At 50.7% G+C, this 22500-nt stretch overlaps 1 protein-coding gene across 1 annotated transcript in view; it reads right to left on the reverse strand.

Annotated features, from left to right (window-relative positions):
• Positions 1 to 6601, reverse strand: part of LOC134430139 (olfactory receptor 14A16-like) — a gene marked incomplete at its 5' end in the record, with an annotated part of 37869 nt that extends 31268 nt beyond the window's left edge. The window contains one exon of the mRNA XM_063177703.1: positions 5867 to 6601. Coding sequence (XP_063033773.1) covers positions 5867 to 6601 — 735 coding nt within the window. The remainder of the gene's footprint in view (positions 1 to 5866) is intronic.
• Between the last annotated feature and the right edge of the window lie 15899 nt (positions 6602 to 22500).

A 22500-nucleotide genomic window follows, 5' to 3' on the forward strand; every position in this document is an offset into this window, starting at 1 on the left:
TGATTTTTTAAGGGAAACACACTTAAAAACAAAGGTGTCCAGGAAGGATGGATATATCTCAAGAAAGGAATCTTAAGGGGGAAGGAGCAGCCTGTCCCTCTGTGCCCAAGTTGAACCAGAGAGGAAAATTATTGTCCTGGTTGGGCATGGAGCTTTTTGTGGGAACTCAGGAAAACAGAGGGTGCGTCACCATTGGCCAGAAGATCAGGCATCTCAGGAAGTGTTTAGGAATGTTGTTAGGTCATGCAGAAGAAAAAGTAGAGTGGTGAAAGGTCAGTTAGATCTTAACCTGGCCATTTCTGTGAAAAATAATAAAAAATGTATTTAAAAATAAGCGAATAGCAAAAGGACGGAGAAGTAGAACATCTACTCTTTATTGGATGCAGTAATGAGTAGAGTAACTTAGGATAAGGAAAAGCTGAGCTTCTTAACACCTTCTTTGCCCTAGTTTTCAACATTAGGACAGGTTGCCCTCAGGACAAGTGTTCTCCTGAGCTGGTGGATGGACACAGGAAGCAGAACAGCCCCCCTGTAATCCAGAAGGAAGCAGCTGGGGACCTGCTGAGCCAGGTGGGCAAGAAGGCCAATGGCTCCTGGCCTGGATCAGGAATGGTGTGGCCAGCAGGAGCAGGGCAGGGATTCTTCCCCTGCACTCGGCACTGGTGAGGCCACACCTCAAGTGCTGTGTCCAGTTCTGGGCCCCCAATTTAGGAAGGCCATGGAGGGGCTGGAGAGTGTCCAGAGAAGGGCAACAAGGCTGGTGACGGGTCTGGAACGCAAGTCCTGTGAGGAGCGGCTCAGGGAGTTGGGATTGTTTATCCTGGAGAAGAGGAGGCTCAGGGGCGACCTCATCACTCTCTGCAATTCCCTGACAGGAGGGTGCAGCCAAGAGGGGGTTGGGCTCTTCTCCCAAGGAACAGTGACAGGACAAGAGGACACAGCCTTAAGCTGCACCAGGAGAGATTTAGGCTGGACATTTGGAATAGGTTTTTCACAGAAAGGGTGATTGGGCATTGGAATGGGCTACCCAGGGAGATGGTGCAGTCACTGTCCCTGGAGGTGTTTAAGGAATGACTGGATGCGGCACTCGGTGCCATTGTCTGGGTGACAAGGTGGTGTTGGGTCACAGGTTGGAGTTGCTGATCTCCAAGGTCTTTTCCAACCTGGTTAATTCTATGATTCTGTGATGATTGTGACACTTCAGGGCCCTGGGGAAGCAAGGGGACATTGTGACACTGCAAGGTCTCATGGAACTAAGAGGATCACAGTGACACTATGTGCTGAAGGCGTCATAGAACCAAGGCCCCATTGTGATACTGTGGGGCTGAATGGAAGCAAGGAGTGCAGTGTGACACTCTGAGTGCTCATGGAACCCTGGAGGCCACTGTGACACTGCAGGGCCTTGTTGAACCGAGGGGCCATTGTGACACTATGGAACCAAGGAGAGCCTTGTGAGACCCTGGGGCCCCATGGAACCAAGGGGCCATTGTGACACTGCAGGGACTGGTGGAACTATGGTGTGGGGGGTCCAGTGCTGGTGAAATGCCAGTGCCCTCACTAGAATATACTTACTCATTTTCGCTGTGAGAGAGGATTAGAAGGAAGGCAAAGCAGGCTTAAGACTTTAAAGGGGTACAAAGAAAACTTTGTTAACAGTAACTAAAAGAAAAAATAGTAAGAATCAGAATAAAAGTTTTAGAACACTTCTCCTTCCCCCTACAATCTTTCCCACTAACAACATACAGAAACAATTCAGTCAATTTATCACGTCTAGAATTGTCTTTCTTCAGTTCACTTAGGGAGAGGTATCCCTCTTGTCGTTTTATGGAAACTTCTCCACAAGAAAACAGTTCTCTCATGGCTTTTAATATCCATGAACAGAAACTGTCCAGGACTCTGCAATCGTGAGTCCCTCCCATCTTTTCACAGCCTTCCCATAGTTGTGTTTATGGGCTGTGTTCACTTATGGGGTAATCATTTAAGGATGACCTGTTAAAGAGCAAAAGATTTCTTTATCTGTCTCTGAGCTGATCTTCATCTCTGGGAACAGAGGTCTTCTTCTTTTCCTGGGGCCAAAGGGTCTTCATCACTCCTCTCTCTCTCTTTTCAAGCTTCTCATGGGGTCACAGCTACTTCAACATCTGCTTGCTTTAGCAGAAATGCCTTTGCTCATATCTACAATTTGAACACTTCATCCCCACATACATTCAATGAGTTACAAGGAAAAAAGAGTCTGCTATATCAATTATATTTTCTCCATAGCCTTACAAGAGAATTTCAGCCCAAGACTGAGGCATCTCCTCAACCCTCCCATCTGGGACTTGACTTCTTCTTGCTGACCTTCATGTCTCTTGTTGTTCTCTACGTGTCATCACTCTGTCCTTTTCTCTCACCCGAGGCAGGTCTGAAGGTCTGTAAGCCTTATCTATGCACTGAAAGAGGCAATATCTCACCCAGGGCCTGCAGATGCTCATGTGATTCCTGCCGTGTGGCGGCCGAAGCAATCGTGGTGATGGATTTTTCAGGCTGCCCTGGGGGCTGTGTCAGGATCAGCCCCATGGCCGGGCTCTGGCCCCTGCTGCATTCAATTCCAGGCACAGGGCCACTCTCTGTGTGGGCTACAAGGCCGCCTCTGGCCTCAGCCATATGATCTAGTGCAGGGCCACACTGGGGGGAAATGGCTGAGATCTCAGCTGGAACATGCTGCTGGCTGATGGCCTCCCCTGCCCCTGCCTGGCAGCTACTGGTGCCCAGCTCTGCTGGGACAGGGCTGGGCAGGGTCCCTTAAAAAGGGCCCGGCCCTGCAAAAGGCCCAACCTGCCCTGGCCCAGCTGAGACGGGAACCAGGCTGGCCTTGTTACCTGTTCCCAGGCTGGAAAGAAAAGAGAGCATTTCCTGGAGTTTGTTCATTTTTAACATGTGGATTCATAGAGGCATGTTCAGCTTTCTAGTGGTTTAACAAGGTGTCAGTATTCAAAACCAGTCACTGATTGCTGCTTTCAGGTACAGAGGAAGCTCTCAGCAGTTCTTCTCAGAATAATCATTTCTATGGGTGGCTTCATCCCTCCTCACCAAATGTCAATTAATGCAAAACTAGCTTATAAGAGAACTATTGTGACATTCTGGTGCCCCATGGAACCAAGGGTTCCTCTTGGCACTGCAGGATCTTGTGTAAACAGGGCTCCATTGTGACTGCACCTACAGGGAATCCATTGGGGCACTCTGGGGCCTCATGGAACCAAGGGACCACTATGACACTGTGTGGTCTTGTGGGACCATGGAGGCCATTGCTACACTGCAGGACCTTGTGCAATGATGGGGCCATTGTGACACTGCAGGGCCCCATGGAACCAAGGGGGCAGTGTTGCTCTGCAGGGACTCATGGAATGAAGGAAACATATTTGACACCGTGGTGCCCCTTGGACCAAGAGGCCATTGTGACACTGTGGAACCAAGGAGAGCACTGCTGCACTGTGACACCTCAGGGAATCTGGGTTCCATTGTGTCAGTGTGGGACCAGAGGATCCAAGGGGCCTAGTGACAACAAAAAAGTGCCATTGATAAAAGAGGCCATTGTAAACCTTTCAGGGACTCCTGCAATCATGAAGACATCATGATTTTCTACGGCTTCATGGAACTGTGGTGATCAACCTATGGGCTAGTGTGGATGTGCTGAAAGGTTGGAGGGCTCTGCAGAGGGACCTGGACAGGCTGGATCCAGCGCCCAAATCCAACAAGGTGAGGTTGAACAAGACCAAGTGCTGGGTCCTGCACTTTGGCCACAACAACCCCTGCAGTGCTACAGGCTGGGGACAGAGTGGCTGGACAGCAGCCAGGCAGAAAGGGACCTGCAGGGACTGATAGACAGCAGGCTGGACATGAGCCAGCAGTGTGCCCACGTGGGCAAGAAGGCCAATGGCTCCTGGCCTGGATCAGGAATGGTGTGGCCAGCAGGAGCAGGGCAGTGATTCTTCCCCTGCACTCAGCACTGGTGAGGCCACATGTCGAGTGCTGTGTTCAGTTCTGAGCCCTCAATTTAGGAAGGCCATGCAGGGGCTGTAGAGTGTCCAGAGAATGGCAACAAGGCTGGTGAGGCGTCTGGAACACAAGTCCTGTGAGGAGTGGCTGAGCGAGCTGGGGTTGTTTATCCTGGAGAAGAGGAGCTTCAGGGAGACAAGGAGGTGTCAGGGCACAGGTTGGACTTGATGGCCTCCAAGGTCTTTTCCACTCTTGCTGATTCTGTGATTCTCTGGAACCACCCTTGGAGCAGTTGCAGGAGGAGCCCTGGGCCTCCTCTTCAGAAGCTCCAGCAGCCCAGGTCCCTCAGCTTCTCCTGCTAGCCCCAAAGCCCATCCTGACAGTCCTGCAGAGCTTCTGCAGCTCCTCCTCACTGCCCAGAACAGGAAGCCTCAGAGCCAGACAGAGCAGCCCGGATGTGCCCCCCTGGCCTGGGGTCCCTCTGGCAAGGGAGCAGCACGAGGCACTGCAGGAGCCTGCAGACAATTCCTGCAGCACTGGTAGGATGATCCTGCTGCCCAAGGGATGTTCCCATGGTGCCAAGTCAGGAACTGCAGTGGGGAGTGGGGCCAGTGAGGAAAGGGCAAACAGGGATGGGCTGTTTGCATGGGAGGGAACTGGGATGGGCAATAGGAAGAAATCTGGATCAGAAAAGAGGAGAAAAAGCAAAGGTGAAGCCAAGGTAATGCTGGGGGCTGTTTGGGGGTGGCTGACAGTCAGCCCTGGCTCTGAGCAATTGCGTCTGCAGTGGGACAGGAAACTCTCAGCTCATAAGAATAAACTTTCAGGCTGAGTGCATAGGCCAGGACAAATCTGAGTGGTTTCCCTGGTGTCCCCCAGCCCTTGCTGGCCCCAGGGGCTGATGGCATTTGTGTTCCCTCAGGTTCATGTCCCCACACCAACAGCATGGGGGTGCTCCCCTGCTCTGTGCAATGCAAACAGGGGCTCCTGAGCCAGTGCTGCCGTGTCTATGCCTGTAAGGATGGGGCACCTGTGTGAGCTGGGGGAGAGGCCAGGGCTGCAGAGGGGGGATGTTGTTGGCAGCTCCATCAGGACGCTCTGGGACACTGCCCTAGGCTGTGCAGCGCACAGGGGATGGATCAGCCCCTGCTCTGCTGCTCCCTCCCGTCTGTCCCAGGGCCCTTGCAGAGCCCCAGCCATGCTGTTTGCCCCCAGCCTGCCCACAGCCAGCCTGGGGCTGCTCACAGGGCTTTTCTGTGCTGAGCATTGGCCTGGGGAGTTCTTGAGAGAGCCTGGGCAAGGAGCCTGGAGCCCCCCGGCCCTGGGCTGAGGTGTCAGCGCTGCCCCAGCAGTGCCCATGGCCTGTCCCTGCTGCAGCCCCAGCACTGCCCCCTCCAGGGCTGTGCCCGGCCCTGAGAGCACTCAGGCCCTGCAGCAACACCAGGGCCACCAGGGCAGCGGGGCAGGGCCATGGCAGCAGCACTTTCAACACCAAATGCTACTGCTGCTAGACACAGCTGCTGTGCCAGCCCTGATCTGCCCCAGCTCTGCACACAGACATTGCTGCTGCAGATCCAGAGAAGGCAACATAAGGGGAATCACCTGTGAAAACTCTGCTGGGATATCCTTTAATTCCGTTAAGACCACTACGAGACCAGCTCCTCATTGACACAGTGTGAGGCCACAGTGAAGTTTGGAGAAACAAAAAAAAAAAAATGCAGAAAAAATTGCCTTGTTTTAGGGAGAATATTAAAAAATGAAAACAGAATGAAAAACATAACCAATCCAACAAGAAGTATCAAAGATTACTTTTATTTCAAGAGATATGCCGAATTTGGCAACCAGTTTAATGTTTCCTAAATGGTCCACTCATCAGTGTCCACACTGCAGCCCTGAGATCCTGGTTCCTCAGGCTGTAGATGAGGGGGTTAAGTAGTGGAGGCACCACCGAATACAGAACTGACAGGGCCAGATCTAGAGATGGGGAGGAGATGGAAGAGGGCTTCAGGTAGGCAACAAAGCCAGTGCTGACAAACAGGGAGAGCACAGCTAGGTGAGGGAGGCAGGTGGAAAAGGCTTTGTGTTGTCCCTGCTCAGAGGGGATCCTCAGCACAGCCCTGAAGATCTGCACATAGGAGAAAACAATGAACACAAAACAACCAAAACTTAAACAGACACCAAGCAATGAAATCCGAATATTTCGGAAGGTGGAGTGTGAGCAGGCGAGCTTGAGGATCTGGGGGATATCACAGAAGAACTGGCCCAGGGCATTGCCCTTACACAGGGGCAGGGAAAATGTATTGGCTGTGTGCAGCAGAGCATAGAGAAAGCCACTGGCCCAGGCAGCTGCTGCCATTTGGGCACAAGCTCTGCTGCCCAGGAGGGTCCCGTAGTGCAGGGGTTTGCAGATGGACACGTAGCGGTCGTAGCACATGATGGTCAGGAGGGAAAGCTCTGCTGACATGAAAAATGCAAAGAAGAAAACCTGAGCAGCACATCCTGAAAAGGAGATGGTGCTGCTGTCCCAGAGGGAATTGTGCATGGCTTTGGGGACAGTGGTGCAGATGGAGCCCAGGTCACTGAGGGCCAGGTTGAGCAGGAAGAAGAACATGGGTGTGTGCAGGTGGTGGCCGCAGGCTACGGCGCTGATGATGAGGCCGTTGCCCAGGAGGGCAGCAAGCGAAATGCCCAGCAAGAGGCAGAAGTGCAGGAGCTGCAGCTGCCGTGTGTCTGCCAGTGCCAGCAGGAGGAAGTTCCTGATGGAACTGCTGTTGGACATTCCTTGACTCTGGGCATAGTGGACTGTTGAAAGAAGACATTGACAAAGTGTGACTAATTCATTTGAGTCAATCCTATGTATTTTATTTGGAATATCTCCAAAATCACCTCTCTTCCTGTGAGGGAATTTTGCTAAATTTTTTTGATTTTGAGTTTGTGCTGCTGAGTAGCTGCCTCATCTTTAGCACTGCTCTAAGCCTGAACACCTGGGAGACCCAAGGAAAACAGGGCTCCCTGTGCCCCACTGCAGTCAGTGCTAGTCCCCACACAGGAGTCCTTTGAATATTACAACTTTTCTGTTTCAGGGTGCCTGCACTTAAAAATGTCTTGAAAAATAAACTGGACTTTGTGAACACCCCAATTTAAAAATAATTTTCTCCAAATCCTTCTCTCTTTCCCAATGCAGCTGGACAGGATGGGATACGAAAGGCTGGCATGGCTCTATGCTGCCTCGAGATGTGCCTACTGGGAGCTGTTTCTCTCTATCCAAGCCTTTTCCCTGCCTCTGCTGGCAAAGCCCAGGCCAGAACTGGGGTCTCAGCTCTGTCCTGCAGACCCCTCCCAGCACAGGGCACGGCCCAGGGGCATATCCCTGGCACCAGGGCCTTAAGGGCAGGACAGACAACAGAGATGCTGCAAGCCAAGGTGCTGCTGCTGCTGTCTTTAGGGAGAGGAGGCTGAGGAGGCACTTTCTGAGGGAGAGCTGAGGCCCATCTGCTGATGCCCAGGGTGACAGTACAGGAGTCTCAGTGACACAGCCAAAGCTGACAGCCGCTTTCCCTTCCCTTCAGGAGAAAGCTGAGAGCAACCCTGGCCATGCAGCACCATCTCCAGAGCAGGAGGAGTCTGCCCTGATGGAGGTGGCTCCTTCCACCTCTGACTTCTCCCCTGCAGCGTCCATGGGGATCTGCCAGGCAGGCTGAGAGCTGCCCCTGGCAGGTGGCACATGCCCTGGGCTGGCCAAGAGCCGTGAGGGCTGCAGGAGCTGCTCTTCAGGACAGCCCTGGGCAGCCCTGGCTGCAGCCCCAGCTCAGCCCCTGCAGCCATCCCTGGCAGCAGGAGCCGTCCTGCCCTGTCCCTCTGACGGTGCCCAGGGCAGTCCCGCTCTGCAGCACATCCTCCTCCTCCTGCTCCTGTGCCACAGAGAAACTGGGAGAGTCCTCCTGACACATCTCCCAGGCTGTAGGGTGTGCTGGCTTCAGGAAATCCCTCCAGGAGCACTGGGAACATGGCCCTGCACCCACACACTCACCATGCACAGGGCTGTGAAGATCTTTCCCCAAGTGAAGTTTCAGCTCCATGTCTTCCCAATCCTGATTGCCTTCCGCCTGTCTCTGCCTGGCTCCTGTCACCTCAGTGCCTGCAGGCAGAGCCCTCAGCCCTGCTGGGCTGGGAGAGGAGCTGGCCCTGGGAAGAGCTGTTCCTTTAAAGTTCAGCAGCACAGACGGAGCACAAGGAATTTAATGAGCCTCTTGGGGATTTGGTGGTGTTTACATCAGACTCAGTCCCTGAGAGGGTCTTCAAAAAACTTCTCAAGAACTCAAACTTAAATTTAGACTCCAAAGTTCCTTGAAATTTTAATGGGTTCCCCTGAGGGACACAACTGGGAAAGTGTCCCCAGGTTCCAGTTAGAGCAGAACATTGGAGGCAGTGATGGCAGCTGGGGACAAGCAAGGCAAAGGTGTCTCTGGTGCTGAGCAAAACTGGATGTGTTTGAGGAATGCCAAGGGCCAAGGCCTGAGCCGCAGCCCCTGGCCTGGCAGATGTTGTCCCTCCCTCCTTGCTCAGGGCTCTTCCTGGGATGGGCACTGGCATGTGGGGATGTGCAATGGCAAGGGCAGGAGCATGGGGTGGCCCCTGCCAGGCTGCTGAGCAGGGACAAGGAGGCAATGAAGCCCCAGGCCTGCAAGGGTCACTTTTCTCCTGCTCCTGCCTCAGGCCCAGGCTCAGCAGCCATGGCCAATGTGCTGCCCAAGTTGGCTCTGGCAGGGCTGTCTTGCAGCTGCTGCCCATCCCTGTGCCCTGTGCAGCCCAGGCTGTCCCACGGTGTCCCTGCCCTGCGCCTCTGTCCCTGCAGGTTGTCGGCATCCCCTGGCTGCCCCACCTGGCTAGGCCCTTCCTTTGCTGACAGCTCTGCCTCCTGCCTGCCTCTGCCTGCCCATACAAAGCTTTGGCATGACCCAGACTCCTTCTGGGGGATGTTCTGCACCATAGCCCTGCCCTGGGAGGAAAATTCCTTTCTCTTCGTGTTCTGTCTGGGCCTCCCGAGCTGCATTTGTGGTATAATTTCTCTATCTGGCTCTTTCCCACTATGGAGAAAAGGTCCACCATTTCTGACTCCCACTTTTAAGCCCTGCTAGACCACTCCTGTTCTGTTCTCAGTCTCTTCAGAACACAGACCAGACACATCAGCCTCCATATATCGGTTATCTTCTCTAGGCCTGCAAACCCCAGCCTGGGAGATCTTTGAGCCATCTCCAAGGTACTTTCAGATGAAAACATTCTGCTCATAGTGTTAGAATATATCACAAGTGCCCAAGGCCAGGCTGAGGTGTCTGTCAATGGCAGGATTATGTCTGGGAGCAATCCTGGGATAGATGGAATTTTTTCAGCCAAATTCCAGTTTTTGCCATGGCCCCTGGACAAGGCCATTTTTTTTTTCCATAGGAAGGAAGGCACAGAGCCCTGTTGCTTCTGAGGTAGATGAGATGTGAACACCAGAGGCCAAGGCCAGGCAGAGGTGGCAGGTTTTTTTCTGGGTACCTTTCCCTTGCCTTCAGGAAATTTTTCAGAGGGGAGTACCAATTTTGTCCACAGGTGTTTGAAAAGAGAGACAGTTCTTTGCATAGGAAGGAAAGCATGGAGCCTCAGTATCCAGGAGCTGATAAGAGGCAGCCCTCAACATTCCAAGATCAGCTGGACCTTTCAGGTGGCCCCTGAGAGGCCAAACCAGCCAGACCTGTTCCATGTTCCCTTGGTTCCACAAGGCCCTGCAGTGTCACAATGTTCTCCTTGCTTCTGCAGTGTCACAATGGCCCCGTGCTTCCATGAGGCCCTGCAGGGTCGCAGTGGCCCTTTGGTTCCGTGGGGCCCCACAGTTTCACAATGGTCTCCATGATTCCATGGGGCCTTGCAATTCCACAATCTTCTCCATGGATCCATGGTACCCCACAGGATCACAATGGCCCTTTGGTTCCATGAATTCCCACAGTGGCACAATGGTCTCCACAGGAAGCAAGCAACTGAGTCCCAGTGTTGCAGGGGCAGATGAGAGGCAGTCACCAAAGGCCAAGGCCAGCCAGACTTGATTGTGTTGGCAGACATTGTGTTGGGAGGCTGGCAATGAGCCCACTCTCCTGACTCTGGGAAAGGCAGGAGCCACTTTGTGTGCCAGGGATCCCTCTGCTCTCAGCAGTCTCCTGGCGGTCCAGGGTAACAGAGGAGTGCATATCAGAAAGGTGCCAGTCCAGGGCAGCTGGACCAGGAGACAGGGACAGAGCAGCTCGCCTCAGTCTGCCCTAAGCCTCAGACAACCCTCCTGCCTCCCTGTACTCTGTTCTCTGCAGGTGCAGCAGAATCTCTTGTTCTGCCTCGTGCAATCCCATCCCTTCATCCAGGCAGCTCCTCTGCCTTAGGGGAACAATCTCCATCCACATCCCAAAACCAGGACTTGTCCCTGCCCTCACTATTCCCCTGCACTTACTGGGGGTCAGGGCTGACTCCCAGATGTCCTGCAGGCCATGGTCCAGCTCCTCACAAAAGATTGGCCAGCAGCAATCAGGGCTCCAGCAGTAAAGGTGAAGGAAGGTCTCTGAGAGAAAGAAAAGGGGGAGGTGTTCAGTGGCAGGAAATGGTCTATGAGAAAGGGCTTTGACTTTTCTGTGAGAAATCTCCCCCTAGTTGTCCCTTTATTTTCTCCTTCTGTACGTTGAAATGTGCAGACACAGAAAATGTCCAACAGCAGCTCCATCAGGCACTTCCTCCTGCTGGCATTGGCAGACACACGGCAGCTGCAGCTCCTGCACTTCTGCCTCTTGCTGGGCATCTCCCTGGCTGCCCTCCTGGGCAACGGCCTCATCATCAGCACCGTAGCCTGCGGCCACCACCTGCACACACCCATGTTCTTCTTCCTGCTCAACCTGGCCCTCAGTGACCTGGGCTCCATCTGCACCACTGTCCCCAAAGCCATGCACAATTCCCTCTGGGACAGCAGCACCATCTCCTTCTCAGGATGTGCTGCTCAGGTTTTCCTCTTTGCATTTTTCATGTCAGCAGAGCTTTCCCTCCTGACCATCATGTGCTACGACCGCTACGTGTCCATCTGCAAACCCCTGCACTACGGGACCCTCCTGGGCAGCAGAGCTTGTGCCCAAATGGCAGCAGCTGCCTGGGCCAGTGGCTTTCTCTATGCTCTGCTGCACACAGCCAATACATTTTCCCTGCCCCTGTGTAAGGGCAATGCCCTGGGCCAGTTCTTCTGTGATATCCCCCAGATCCTCAAGCTCGCCTGCTCACACTCCACCTTCCGAAATATTTGGATTTCATTGCTTGCTGCCTCTTTAGCTTTTGGTTGTTTGTGTTCATTGTTTTCTCCTATGTGCAAATCTTCAGGGCTGTGCTGAGGATCCCCTCTGAGCAGGGACAGCACAAAGCCTTTTCCACCTGCCTCCCTCACCTGGCTGTGCTCTCCCTGTTCCTCAGCACCTCATTTTTTGCCTACCTGAAGCCCCTCTCCACTTCTTCCCCATCCCTGGATCTGGCAGTGTCAGTTCTGTACTCGGTGGTGCCTCCAGCCCTGAACCCCCTCATCTACAGCCTGAGGAACCAGGAGCACAAGGCTGCAGTGTGGAGATGGATGACTGATAATTTAAGAAACATTAAATTGCCAGGCAGTTTCTGCAAATCACTTGAAATAAAAGTAATCTTTGATTGTTCTTGTTGTATGTAGTGGTTGATTTATTATTTTCATTATTTTTAAATTTCTTTTTAATATTGTCTAAATGAAATGCTATTGTTTTTGCCATTTCTAATTGTGTTTCTCTCCACCTTTACTGTGGCCTCAGACTATGTCAATGAGGAGTTATGCTCTCACTGGCTTTAAATAAACTAAAGGATCTCCAGGAAAACTTTGCACCAGAGAACCCTCTCTTGTTGCCTTCTCTGGATCTGCAGCAGCAATGTCTGTGTGCAGAGCTGGGGCAGACCAGGGCTGGCACAGCAGCTGTGCCCAGCAGCAGCAGCACTTGGTGTTGCCAGTACTGCTATTGTGGCCCTGCCCCGCTGCCCTGGTGGCCCTGGTGTTGCTGTAGGGCCTGAGTGCTCTCAGGGCCGGGCACAGCCCTGGGGGTGGCAGTGCCGGGGCTGCAGCAGGGACAGGCCTTGGGCACTGCTGGGGCAGTGCTGACGCTTCAGCCCAGGCCCTGGGGGCTCCAGGCTCCTTGCCCAGGTTCTCTCAAGAACACACCCAGGCCAATGCTCAGCAGAGAAAACCCCTGTGAGCAGCCCCAGGCTGGCCATGGTCAGGCTGGGGGCAAACAGCATGGCTGGGGCTCTGCAAGGGCCCTGGGGCAGACAGGAAGCAGCAGCAGAGCAGGGGCTGATCCATCCCCTGTGCGCTGGACAGCCCAGGGCAGCGTCCCAGAGCGTCTTCATGGAGCTGCCAACAACATCCCCCCTCTGCAGCCCTGGCCTCTCCCCCAGCTCACACAGGTGCCCAATCCTTGCAGGCACAGACACGGCAACACTGGCTCAGCAGCGTCTGTTTGCATTGCACAGAGCAGGCGGGAGCACCCCCATGCTGTTGGTGTGGGGACATGAACCTGAGGCAGCACAAATGCCATCAGCCCCTGGGTCCAGCAAAGGCTGGGGGATGGTGGGGAAACCACTCAGGTTTGTCATGGCCTTTGCAATCAGCCTGAAAGTTTGTTCCCATCAGCTGGGAGTTTCCTGTCCCACTGCAGATGCTGTTGCTCAGAGCCAGGGCTGCCTGGCAGCCACTCCCAAATTGCCCAGAACATCTCCTTTGCTTCCATCTTTGCTTTCTTTCTTCTTTCCTGATCCATATTTCTTCCCATTGCCCATCCCTTTCTCATCCCCTGCAAACAGCCCATACCTGTTTGCCCTGTCCTCTCTGACCCCACTCCCCATTGCAGTTCCTGACTTGGCACCATGGGAACGTCCCTTGGGCAGCAGGATCATCCTACAAGTGCTGCAAGAATTGTCTGCAGGCTCCTGCAGTCCCTGGTGCTGCTCCATTGAAAGAGGGGGCACATCTGGGCTGCTGTGTCTGGCTCTGGGGCTCCCTGTTCTGGGCAGTGAGGAGGAGCTGCAGAGGCTCTGCAGGACTGACAGGATGGGCTTTGGGGCTGGCAGGAGAAGCTGAGGGACCTGGGCTGCTGGAGCTTCTGAAGAGGAGGCCCAGGGCTCCTCCTGCAACTGCTCCAAGGGTGGTTCCATACAGTCACAGAATCAGCAGGGCTGGAAAAGACCTTGCAGATCATCAAGTCCAACCTGTGCCCTGACACCTCCTTGTCTCCCTGAGCCTCCTCTTCTCCAGGATAAACAACCTCAGCTCCCTCAGCCTCTCCTCACAGGACTTGTGTTCCAGACCCCTCACCAGCCTTGTTGCCATTCTCTCGACACCCTCCAGCCCCTCCATGTCTGTCGCAGACATTTCTTCACAGAAATCCTTTCTTTCGGATTTCTGCGTCTTCTGGAGGGCAAAGGCCTCCAAAGACAAGCTAAACAATTATTATCAGATGCTGTGGAATGTAACAGGGGTTTCTTGATTGGCTCATGCTTCTTGTTTATAATTAAGGGCCAATCACAAAGTTCAAGGCCAGGGACTGAGTCCTTGGGCTACAACTTTGTTATAGATTCTTTCTATCTATTCCTAGCTAGCTTAGCAGCTCTGCAAACCTCTCTCTATATTCTATTTAACATAGTTGTAATGTATTCTATATAATATATAATAAATTCAGCCTTCTGATTCAAGAAACAAGATTCCCGTCTCTCTCTCACCAGCAGCGACCCACTCAGGCGCAGTAATATCTGGTGATCCGACGTGTCAGAGCAGAAATTAATTTGATAAGACCAGAGGAGCAAAATTGCTGCACTGGGTAAAAATCCTGTATGTGTAGCATTTGATGGTTGCTTTGAAGTGACCACAAAAGTGGATTCAAGCCAGGAGCTGAAGAACTGAAGATCCTGATTTGGACAGAGTTCACAGCCAAGGCTGACCACAAAAGAGAACCTTCTTCTGGAAAACCTTCAGGAAAGATGATGGAAAAGAGCAGCAGACTTGTGGAGCTGGCCAGAGCAAGCTGGACTCTTTCAAAAGGTACTGTTCAATTTTCTATCCCTGAGGATTCAGCCCTTCGTAGTCTGTGGCTGTTCGTATGGCAGACACATGCCTTGCCAGAAGAGATTCAATTCTCCCCTTCAGAGGAGAATCTCATTGCCCTCTGGAAACATTGGTGTAGTGAAGACGGATTTTTTTTGGAAATTACAGATCTCTATAAGTTCTTTAGATGGGCAAAGCTTTTTGGGTTCTTTACCGATATCCTGTATGCTTTAGATGCTTTTGTCTGGGAGCATGGACTCGATTATCCAGTGCGTCTACAGTCTATCTACCCAGCATTTAAAAAGCTTTTCCCAGTTCTGAAGCGCAGAGCAGCTCTTTTTCCATGGATTTCTAACTGTTATGGGCAAGCACCGTTTCCACCGCCCCTGGCAGAAGACGCGGTGGGGGAGGACATTCTGCTTCCCAGCCCCCACTGCTTCACGGCGGGGGGCGGGGAGTGAAACTTCGCCGGGTGAAGAAGTTTTTTTTACTCTTTCTCCGGAGCATGCTCAGATGGAGCCTTCTCCTTCACCCCCTTCTCCCCCGCAGGGATGATGGGAGTGGACGCCGCTCAAGCCACAGCCGGCCTCTCAGACTCCGCCTCCTTCACACATGGGGACGGCACTGGTCTCTGAGGCTTCCTCCATGCCCCTGCCAGAGTCATCACTCCAGGAGATCCCGTCTCCGCCTCTCCAGGAGGTCCCACCCACGGTTTCACCGGCCTCCCCGCCCCCGCAAGAGCCTGTGTCCGAGACTGAAGAAGAGACAGTACTTCTGGTCCCGCTTGAGCTGTTGCTAGGCAATGATGAGGCTGCGTCTCCAGCTTCCGGCTCAGCGTCGCACACGGCAGAAGAGACAGTACTTCCGGTCCCGGTTGAGCTGTTGCTAGGCAACAGCAATGCTCCGCCGCCGCTTCTTCCGGCTCTGCTGCTGCCCGTGTGCGCTCCGACGGAGACTGTGACTGCGCCTCCACAGTGGGCCCCAGAGTCAGTGGCAGAAAACGACGCTGAACCCACGGGACCCTCGGAGCAACTCGCGGCTGCGCCTACACTCAGCGTGATTCCTTCCCCAGTTCCGGCTTCCCCCCCGCTGCTTCCGCTGGCCGTCCCGGCGGCTCTGCCGTTGTCGGGGGCTCAGCCCTTCATGTCGGCGTCAGAGACTGCCTTGGAACCGGCGGCTTGTTTGAGCCCGGACCATCCCGGACCGGCTGCCCCAGCAGCTGCCCTGGCGGGGGGGTCTCTCCTTCTGTGGAGCAAGGGGCTGCCCGCCAGCTGACTCTAGGGGCAGCCTGCCTGCCTGCGTTCAAGATCAGCATTCTCAGGGGGTTGGGGAGTGTTTGGTTGGTTGCTGTCCCATGGAGGCTGCAATCTCTGCCGCCCCTCTTGTGCCCTAGTGGCAAGGGGCAGGTGGGTTCTGCCGAAAGTTCTGCCTTTGGTCCCCAGCCCGGTGGGGGTGGTGCCATGAGGCAGATGGGAGACAAACCCGATGCATTGCAGAGAGAGAGGGCACAGCTGGAGGAGACCATAGCTGGTTTGCTGTGGGAAACAAACATTTCTGGACCCCAGATGGGATTGCTGGGGAAGGCTTCTATTTCCTCACTACTGGCATGCCTCAGTGGTTTTGGGGAAAGGAAGCATCTCACTAGACGGTTTGGCCTGGGCCGTTGGGCTCAGAAGGTTTCTGGGCTGGCCCCACTGCATGGCCTCCTTATGTTTTTGGGGACTCTGGTTTCTCCTACCGGTCCTTGTCCCCCTTTGTGAGCCAGTTTTGGGGTTCCTGGTCCAGCATGGGCCAGGGCCCCCCGGGCCTTTCCTTCTCTGGCACTGCTCTGCTCGCCTGCTGCTCTTTTGTTTTTCAATCAAAAAAAAAAAAAAATTTAAATTAAATGAAAAAGATTGAAAATAGTGGGCAGCAGCTCTGAAGGACTGAAGGGCCAGAAAAGGACATTCTAAAAATTGTTCAAATTGTTTGAAATTGTTTTAAATTGTCTTATGACTGTCAATGGTTTTTGATAAGTATTGATGGAACTCTTTTGCAGAAGTCTGTTTCAGGACCAAAAGGACTCTCAGATATTCCAAGGGAACAACTTTGGCTCTTGAACTGTTCCTGAAATTCAGCTGCATGAACTTGAATTTCCTTTGCATTGGTTTTTTGCATTTTTCTTAGACTGTAGAATTGTTTTAGTGATTTGTTAGTTATTGTATATTCTACAGGTGAAGAAATTTCCTGTTCATTCCACATCAGCATTTTTCTTTTATTTTATACAATTTAGAAAGGTGAGATGTCGCAGACATTTCTTCACAGAAATCCTTTCTTTCGGATTTCTGCGTCTTCTGGAGGGCAAAGGCCTCCGAAGACAAGCTAAACAATTATTATCAGATGCTGTGGAATGTAACAGGGGTTTCTTGATTGGCTCATGCTTCTTGTTTATAATTAAGGGCCAATCACAAAGTGCAAGGCCGGGGACTGAGTCCTTGGGCTACAACTTTGTTATAGATTCTTTCTATCTATTCCTAGCTAGCTTAGCAGCTCTGCAAACCTCTCTCTATATTCTATTTAGTATAGTCCTAATGTATTATATATAATAGATCAATAGATCAGCCTTCTGATCTAGAAACAAGATTCCCGTCTCTCTCTCACCAGCAGCGACCCACTCAGGCGCAGTAATACCATGTCCTTCCTAAATTTGGGGCCCAGAACGGGACACTGCACTCAAGGTGTGGCCTCACCAGTGCCGAGTGCAGTGGAAGAATCCCTGCCCTGCTCCTGCTGGCCACACCATTCCTGATCCAGGCCAGGAGCCATTGGCCTTCCTGGCCATCCTGGGCACACTGCTGGCTCCTGTCCAGCCTGCTGTCCATCAGTCCCTGCAGGTCCCTTTCTGCCTGGCTGCTGTCCAGCCACTTTGTCCCCAGCCTGTAGTGCTGCAGGGGTTGTTGTGGCCAAAGTGCAGGACCCAGCACTTGGTCTTGTTCAACCTCACCTTGTTGGATTTGGGCCCTGGATCCAGTCTGTCCAGGGCCCTCTGCAGAGCTCTCCTACCCTCCAGCACATCCACACTCATACCCAGCTTGGTGTCATCTGCAAATTTGCTGACTCAGTCCCATCATGCAGATCATCAGTGAAGACATTGAAATCCACGCTGGCTGGCTCTGATCCCTCGGCCATCCTGTGGGTGCCCTGGGATGGCACTCAAGGTGATCTGTTCCATAACCTTTCCGGGCACCCCGGTCAGGCTGACAGGCCTGGAGTTCCCCAGCTCCTCCTTCCTGCCCTTCTTGGCAATGGGCTCACATTGGCACCTCCAGTCCTCTGGGACCTCCCTGCTTAGCCAGCACTGATAGTAAATGATGGAGAGCAGCTTGGGGAACTCATCCACAGCTCCCTCATCCCCCTGGGATGGATCCCATCTGCTCTCAGAGACACCTGTGAGCATCTGAGTGGCTCAGCAAGTCCCCAGCTGCTTCCTCCTGGATTACAGCGGGGCTGTTCTGCTCCCTGTGCCCATCCACCAGTGCAGGAGAACACTTGTCCTGAGGACTACTTCACTTATTCTTGAAAATTGAGGCTTAGAAGGGGTTAAGTACCTCAGCATTTTTCTCATATTTGGTTGAACATATCCCCCCAATAAGGAATGGAGATTGTCCTTGTACCTCCTTTTGCCATTAATATATTCATAGAAACATTTTTGTTATCCTTCACAGAAGTGGTCTGGTTAAGCCTTAAGCTTTCACCTTTCTAATTTTCTTTCTGCATGACCTAACAACATCCTTAAACATTTCCTGAGTTACCTGCCTCTCTGTCCAAAGGTGATGCACCTTCTTTTTTGCCCCAAGTTCCTGCAAAAGGCCAATCACATACAGAACATCAACTGTTGGCTAAAGTACACCTCAGAGGAGGAAAATACAAGAGTTTATAAATTAAAAGAGGGAAAGCAAGCTAGTAAAGTAAAAGAAGAAGAAGAGGCTGGGAAGGCTAACAAAAACTGGGGCCCCCTTGACCACTTACCTCCTCCTACCCTTGCAGTATCTCAATCCATCCTCCAATTCCTCTTGCTGTGGACCCAATTCCTCCTCCTCTCCCAGCTGTCATTCCTTTACCACCTCCTAACCCAGTTATACCTCCACCACCTTCCCCTCAACCCTCTCCTTACTCTCTTTACCCTTCACTAGTGTTCCCTTACCTCTGCCATCTCATGCACCCCTTATTCACCAGCAAGATCCTGCTCTGCCTCCCCGACCACAAATGAGAAGCCAAACAACATCGCAGAATCTCATGCCCAAGAGTGTTGGAAAAGAAATGAAATTTAGCAAAATATTTAATTATAGTGAGTTGTGTGTGAACTGGTTTGTTAAAAAGTAGTTTTGTAGCCGTTGAAAGTGTGTTGGGTTTTGTGTGTAACCTAGCAGGTAGTCTTAGGGATTTAATAAATAATTAAACTAGTGCAGGAAAGTAAGAATGCTAACCTGTCTGGAGGCAGCATACAATGCTCTTAGAATAAGATAAGCAGAGGATTAATGATCTTGTTTGTGAACCAAGGAATGTATCACAAGGGGTCTGTGACCAGGCAAGGGGAACGGGGAACTGTTTCTTGGAGACTAGGCAAGGGGAACGGGGAACTGTTTCTTGGAGACTTTGTTGTGAATCGCATGTATAAGAGGGAAGCACCCATACGTGAATTGGGGGGCTCGGGTTTTATGGACGTCAGTCCCCCAAGCTCCCCGGGTCCTTAATAAAGCACCCACAAAACTTACCTGAGTTTTGTGTCATTTATCAATCGGGCAACAAGAGTGAAATTACCCAGTCAGCCTCCACAGATGATGTTGCAACACCTGGTACAAAGTGGCTAAAGTGGAAAAATTGTTCCCCCTCAGAGAAGTTCATGGGTGGGGTGGCCAGTGAGATTGGATTTGTAAATGCTCCCTTGACTGTGTCTAAAGTTAGAAACTTTAAGAAAGAATTGTGAAATTTAGTGGAAGACCCAGTAGGTATAGTAAATCAAATTGATCCACTTTTAGGCCCTAATATTTATACATGGGGAGAACTGAACTCCATCTTCAACATCCTATTTTCCCCAGAAGACACTCGATTAATAAGAATTGCAGGAATGAAAATTTGGGAGCGAGAAAACCAGCCCAAGTCCCCAGGTGACCAAAAAATTCCTTTAGTGAAGCCTGACTGGGACCCTAATCAAGAAGAAGGGAGAAGGAATATGAAAGATTACAGGTCCCTGATGAGCAGAGGGATAAAAGAATAATACCAGGTTAGCGTTTGACGGCACCCAGGAAAAAGACAAGACGCCAGCAACATGGCTTAATAGGCTAAAGCAAAACTTCCAGATTTACTCTAATGTTGACCCAGATAGCCCAGAAGGTCAAGTCCTTCTCAAGGTAAAATGTATACCTAAATCCTGGCCAGATACCACATGAAATGTAGAAAGAATAGAGGACTGGAAGGAAAAAAGTATAATGAACTGCTCAGAGAATCCATAAGTGTATATCTGATAAGAAAAGTAAAAAAGACAAAAACAAAAGCTAAAATTATGGTAGCCATAGTTAGAGAAAGTGTGTGAGCCAACAAGGATGGGCCAGTAGAACCACTTAGAAGAGACAAAGGTTTTATTGGACCAAAAGGGGCTAGGGCTCTTCCCAGTGACAAATATTGTTATTACTGTGGAGAGAAAGGACACCTAAAGGGAAATTGTAAGAAACTTCAGTTAGATGAAGCCATACCCGGGGAGCAGGAAACTGTAGAGAACATCTTAAGAAGAGATGAGAAGTATGCAGAATAGGGTTGTCAAGAGTTGTATGCTCTGGGGAATTTAATGAATCATCTAGGAGAGCCCTTTGTAAATTGAGATTGGTCCCCAGAATGATGAATTTGAAGTTTTAGTTGATACCGCAGCAGACAAGTCATGTGTGACTAAAATACCAACAGGAATCACAGTCGGTAAAAAGGTCTGCAAAGTACAAGGGGCCAAAGGAGAACCATTTGAGGCCAAGATTATAGAAGATGTAGAAATTAGAGGAAATTCAAGAGAGTGTCGGGCTAAGTTCATTTCCATACCCAAGTTAGGTTGTAATTTATTAGGACATGATTTACAAATCAAATTGAGAACCGGAGTAATCCCAAAAGAAGGAAAAATGTTAGTACAAATAATGGTCTTAACAAAGGGAGACATAGATGAAATCAACCCAAATGTGTGGGTGGGGGAGGGAAAAATTGGTTGTTTGAATATGCCACGAATAAAAGCAGAGATGCAGAAAGACATCTCCCCCATTCGAGCAAGGCAGTATCCAATTTCTCCAGAGGGAAAGAAAGGACTAGCCCCAGTAATTGACCAGTTATTAATACTAGCGGTAAAAAAGCTGATGGAAGGTATCAATTAGCACAAGATTCAAGAGAAGTTAATAAAAGAATGGTTGCGAGGCACCCGGTAGTACAAAACCCATACATCCTTTTAAGCCAAGTACCTAAGGAGCATGCATGGTTCTCTGTCATCGATTTAAAGGATACCTTCTGGGCATGTGCCCTGGCTGAAGAGTGCCAGAACTGGTTTGTATTTGAATGGGAGGACATTGAAAAGAAAAGAAAACAGCAACTAAGGTGAACCCATCTTCCCCAGGGGTTTAGAGAATCTCCAATCTCTTTGGCAAGCTCTAGAAGAAATCCTAGAACAGTTTAAACCTGAGAATGGGGTACATATTTTACAATATGTTGATGATTTACATGTGTCAGGGGGAGAACAAGACAAAGTTAGAAGTTCTAGCATACGGTTCCTAAATTTCTTAGGGGAAAAAGTTCTAAAAGTATCACAAAAGAAACTGCAATTTGTGGAACAAGAAGTAACATATCCAGGACATATAATGGGCCAAGGGTATAAAAGGTCAAGCCCAAAGAGAATTTTGGGAATTCTGTCCATCCCTGCCTCAAAGACAAAAAGTGATATTAGAAAAGTATTACATTGGTTTGGGTATTGCAGATTATGGCTTGATCAGTATACTAAAAGTGTTAAATTTCCATATGACAAATTGACAGAATCAGAGCCTGTAACCTGGACCTCAAATGATGAGGAACAGCTTTGGAATCTGAAAACAAAAATGTCCTCTGCCCCTGTACTAAGTCTATCAGACCTTAAAAAGATCATTGACCCATTTGTAAACGTGGAAGAGGCGAGATTCCGAGCTTGCGGAGTCGTTACACAGGATTGGGGAGGATGCAGGAAGCCGGTCGCATATCTCTCCAAGTTACCAGATCCAGCAGCCAGAGGGTGGCCAGCCTGTGTGCAAATGATAGCAGCACCAGCCAACCTAATAGAAGACACACAGAAACTAACCTGAAAGGGGAAGATCCGGGTTCATACCCCACACAATGTGAAAGATGCTTTAAGTCACAAGGCCCCTCAGTGGCTAACCGACACCCAAATAGGGCCTTCAATTAGTCCCTTCAAAATGTTTAAATCCAGCCCACTTCCTTATGGGAAAGCCGTCAGCAGACCTGGAGCATGACTGTTTAGAAATTATTGAAATGCAGACTAAAGTGAGAGAAGATTTAGAGGATGGGCTCCTCCCATATGGGAGAATTTTATTTACAGATGGATCATTATGAATGGTAGCCAGTAAACAGGTCTCAGGGTATGCAATCATAGATGGGCCGAACATGCAAGTTGAGGAAAAAGGACAGCTACCCTCAAATTGGTCTGCCCAGTGCTGTGAAATCTATGCCCTGATGAGAGGGCTAGATTTACTAGAAAAAGATAAAGGAACAATCTATACCGACTCCTGGTACGCATTCGGAATTATCCATACATTTGGAAAAATATGGGAAGAATGGGGGTACCTAAATTCTAAAGGCAAAAATTCAATACATTAAGAGCTAAGAAAATTAGTGCTAGAGTCCCTGAGGAAACCAATAGAGATAGCCGAAGTTCACATAAAAGGACATCAAAAAGGGGACACCCTTGAAATAAAGGGAAACCAGTTAGCTGATCAAGTAGTGAAAGAAGTAGTCTTGCAACAGGAAAGTCCAGTTAAAATTCCTAAGATAGAGGGAATACCTAGTAGGGAAAGAAAAGAGGAAAAACCGATCTTTGACAAGAAAGAATTAAGAGAGTTAGAAAAGATGAGAGGACAGCAAAAAGAAAATGGAGAATGGTGGACCCCTGATGGACGGCAAATTTTAAATTAAGCTCTAGCCCGAAAGGTGATGATGGAGTTACACGAGTTGACCCATTGGGGACTACAAGGATTATGTGACCACTTTCCAAGGGCTCATATGTGCATGGGAGTACGTACCATAGCAAAGGTAGTTACCAAGGGATGTTTACCTTGCCAACAAATTCATCAGAAAGTAATGAGAAGAGTACTATCTGATCTGGGGGAAGAGAGTTGGCCTTGCAGCCA

The sequence above is a fragment of the Melospiza melodia genome, chromosome 27, assembly GCF_035770615.1.
Source record: "Melospiza melodia melodia isolate bMelMel2 chromosome 27, bMelMel2.pri, whole genome shotgun sequence".
Taxonomy (NCBI): Eukaryota; Metazoa; Chordata; class Aves; order Passeriformes; family Passerellidae; genus Melospiza; species Melospiza melodia.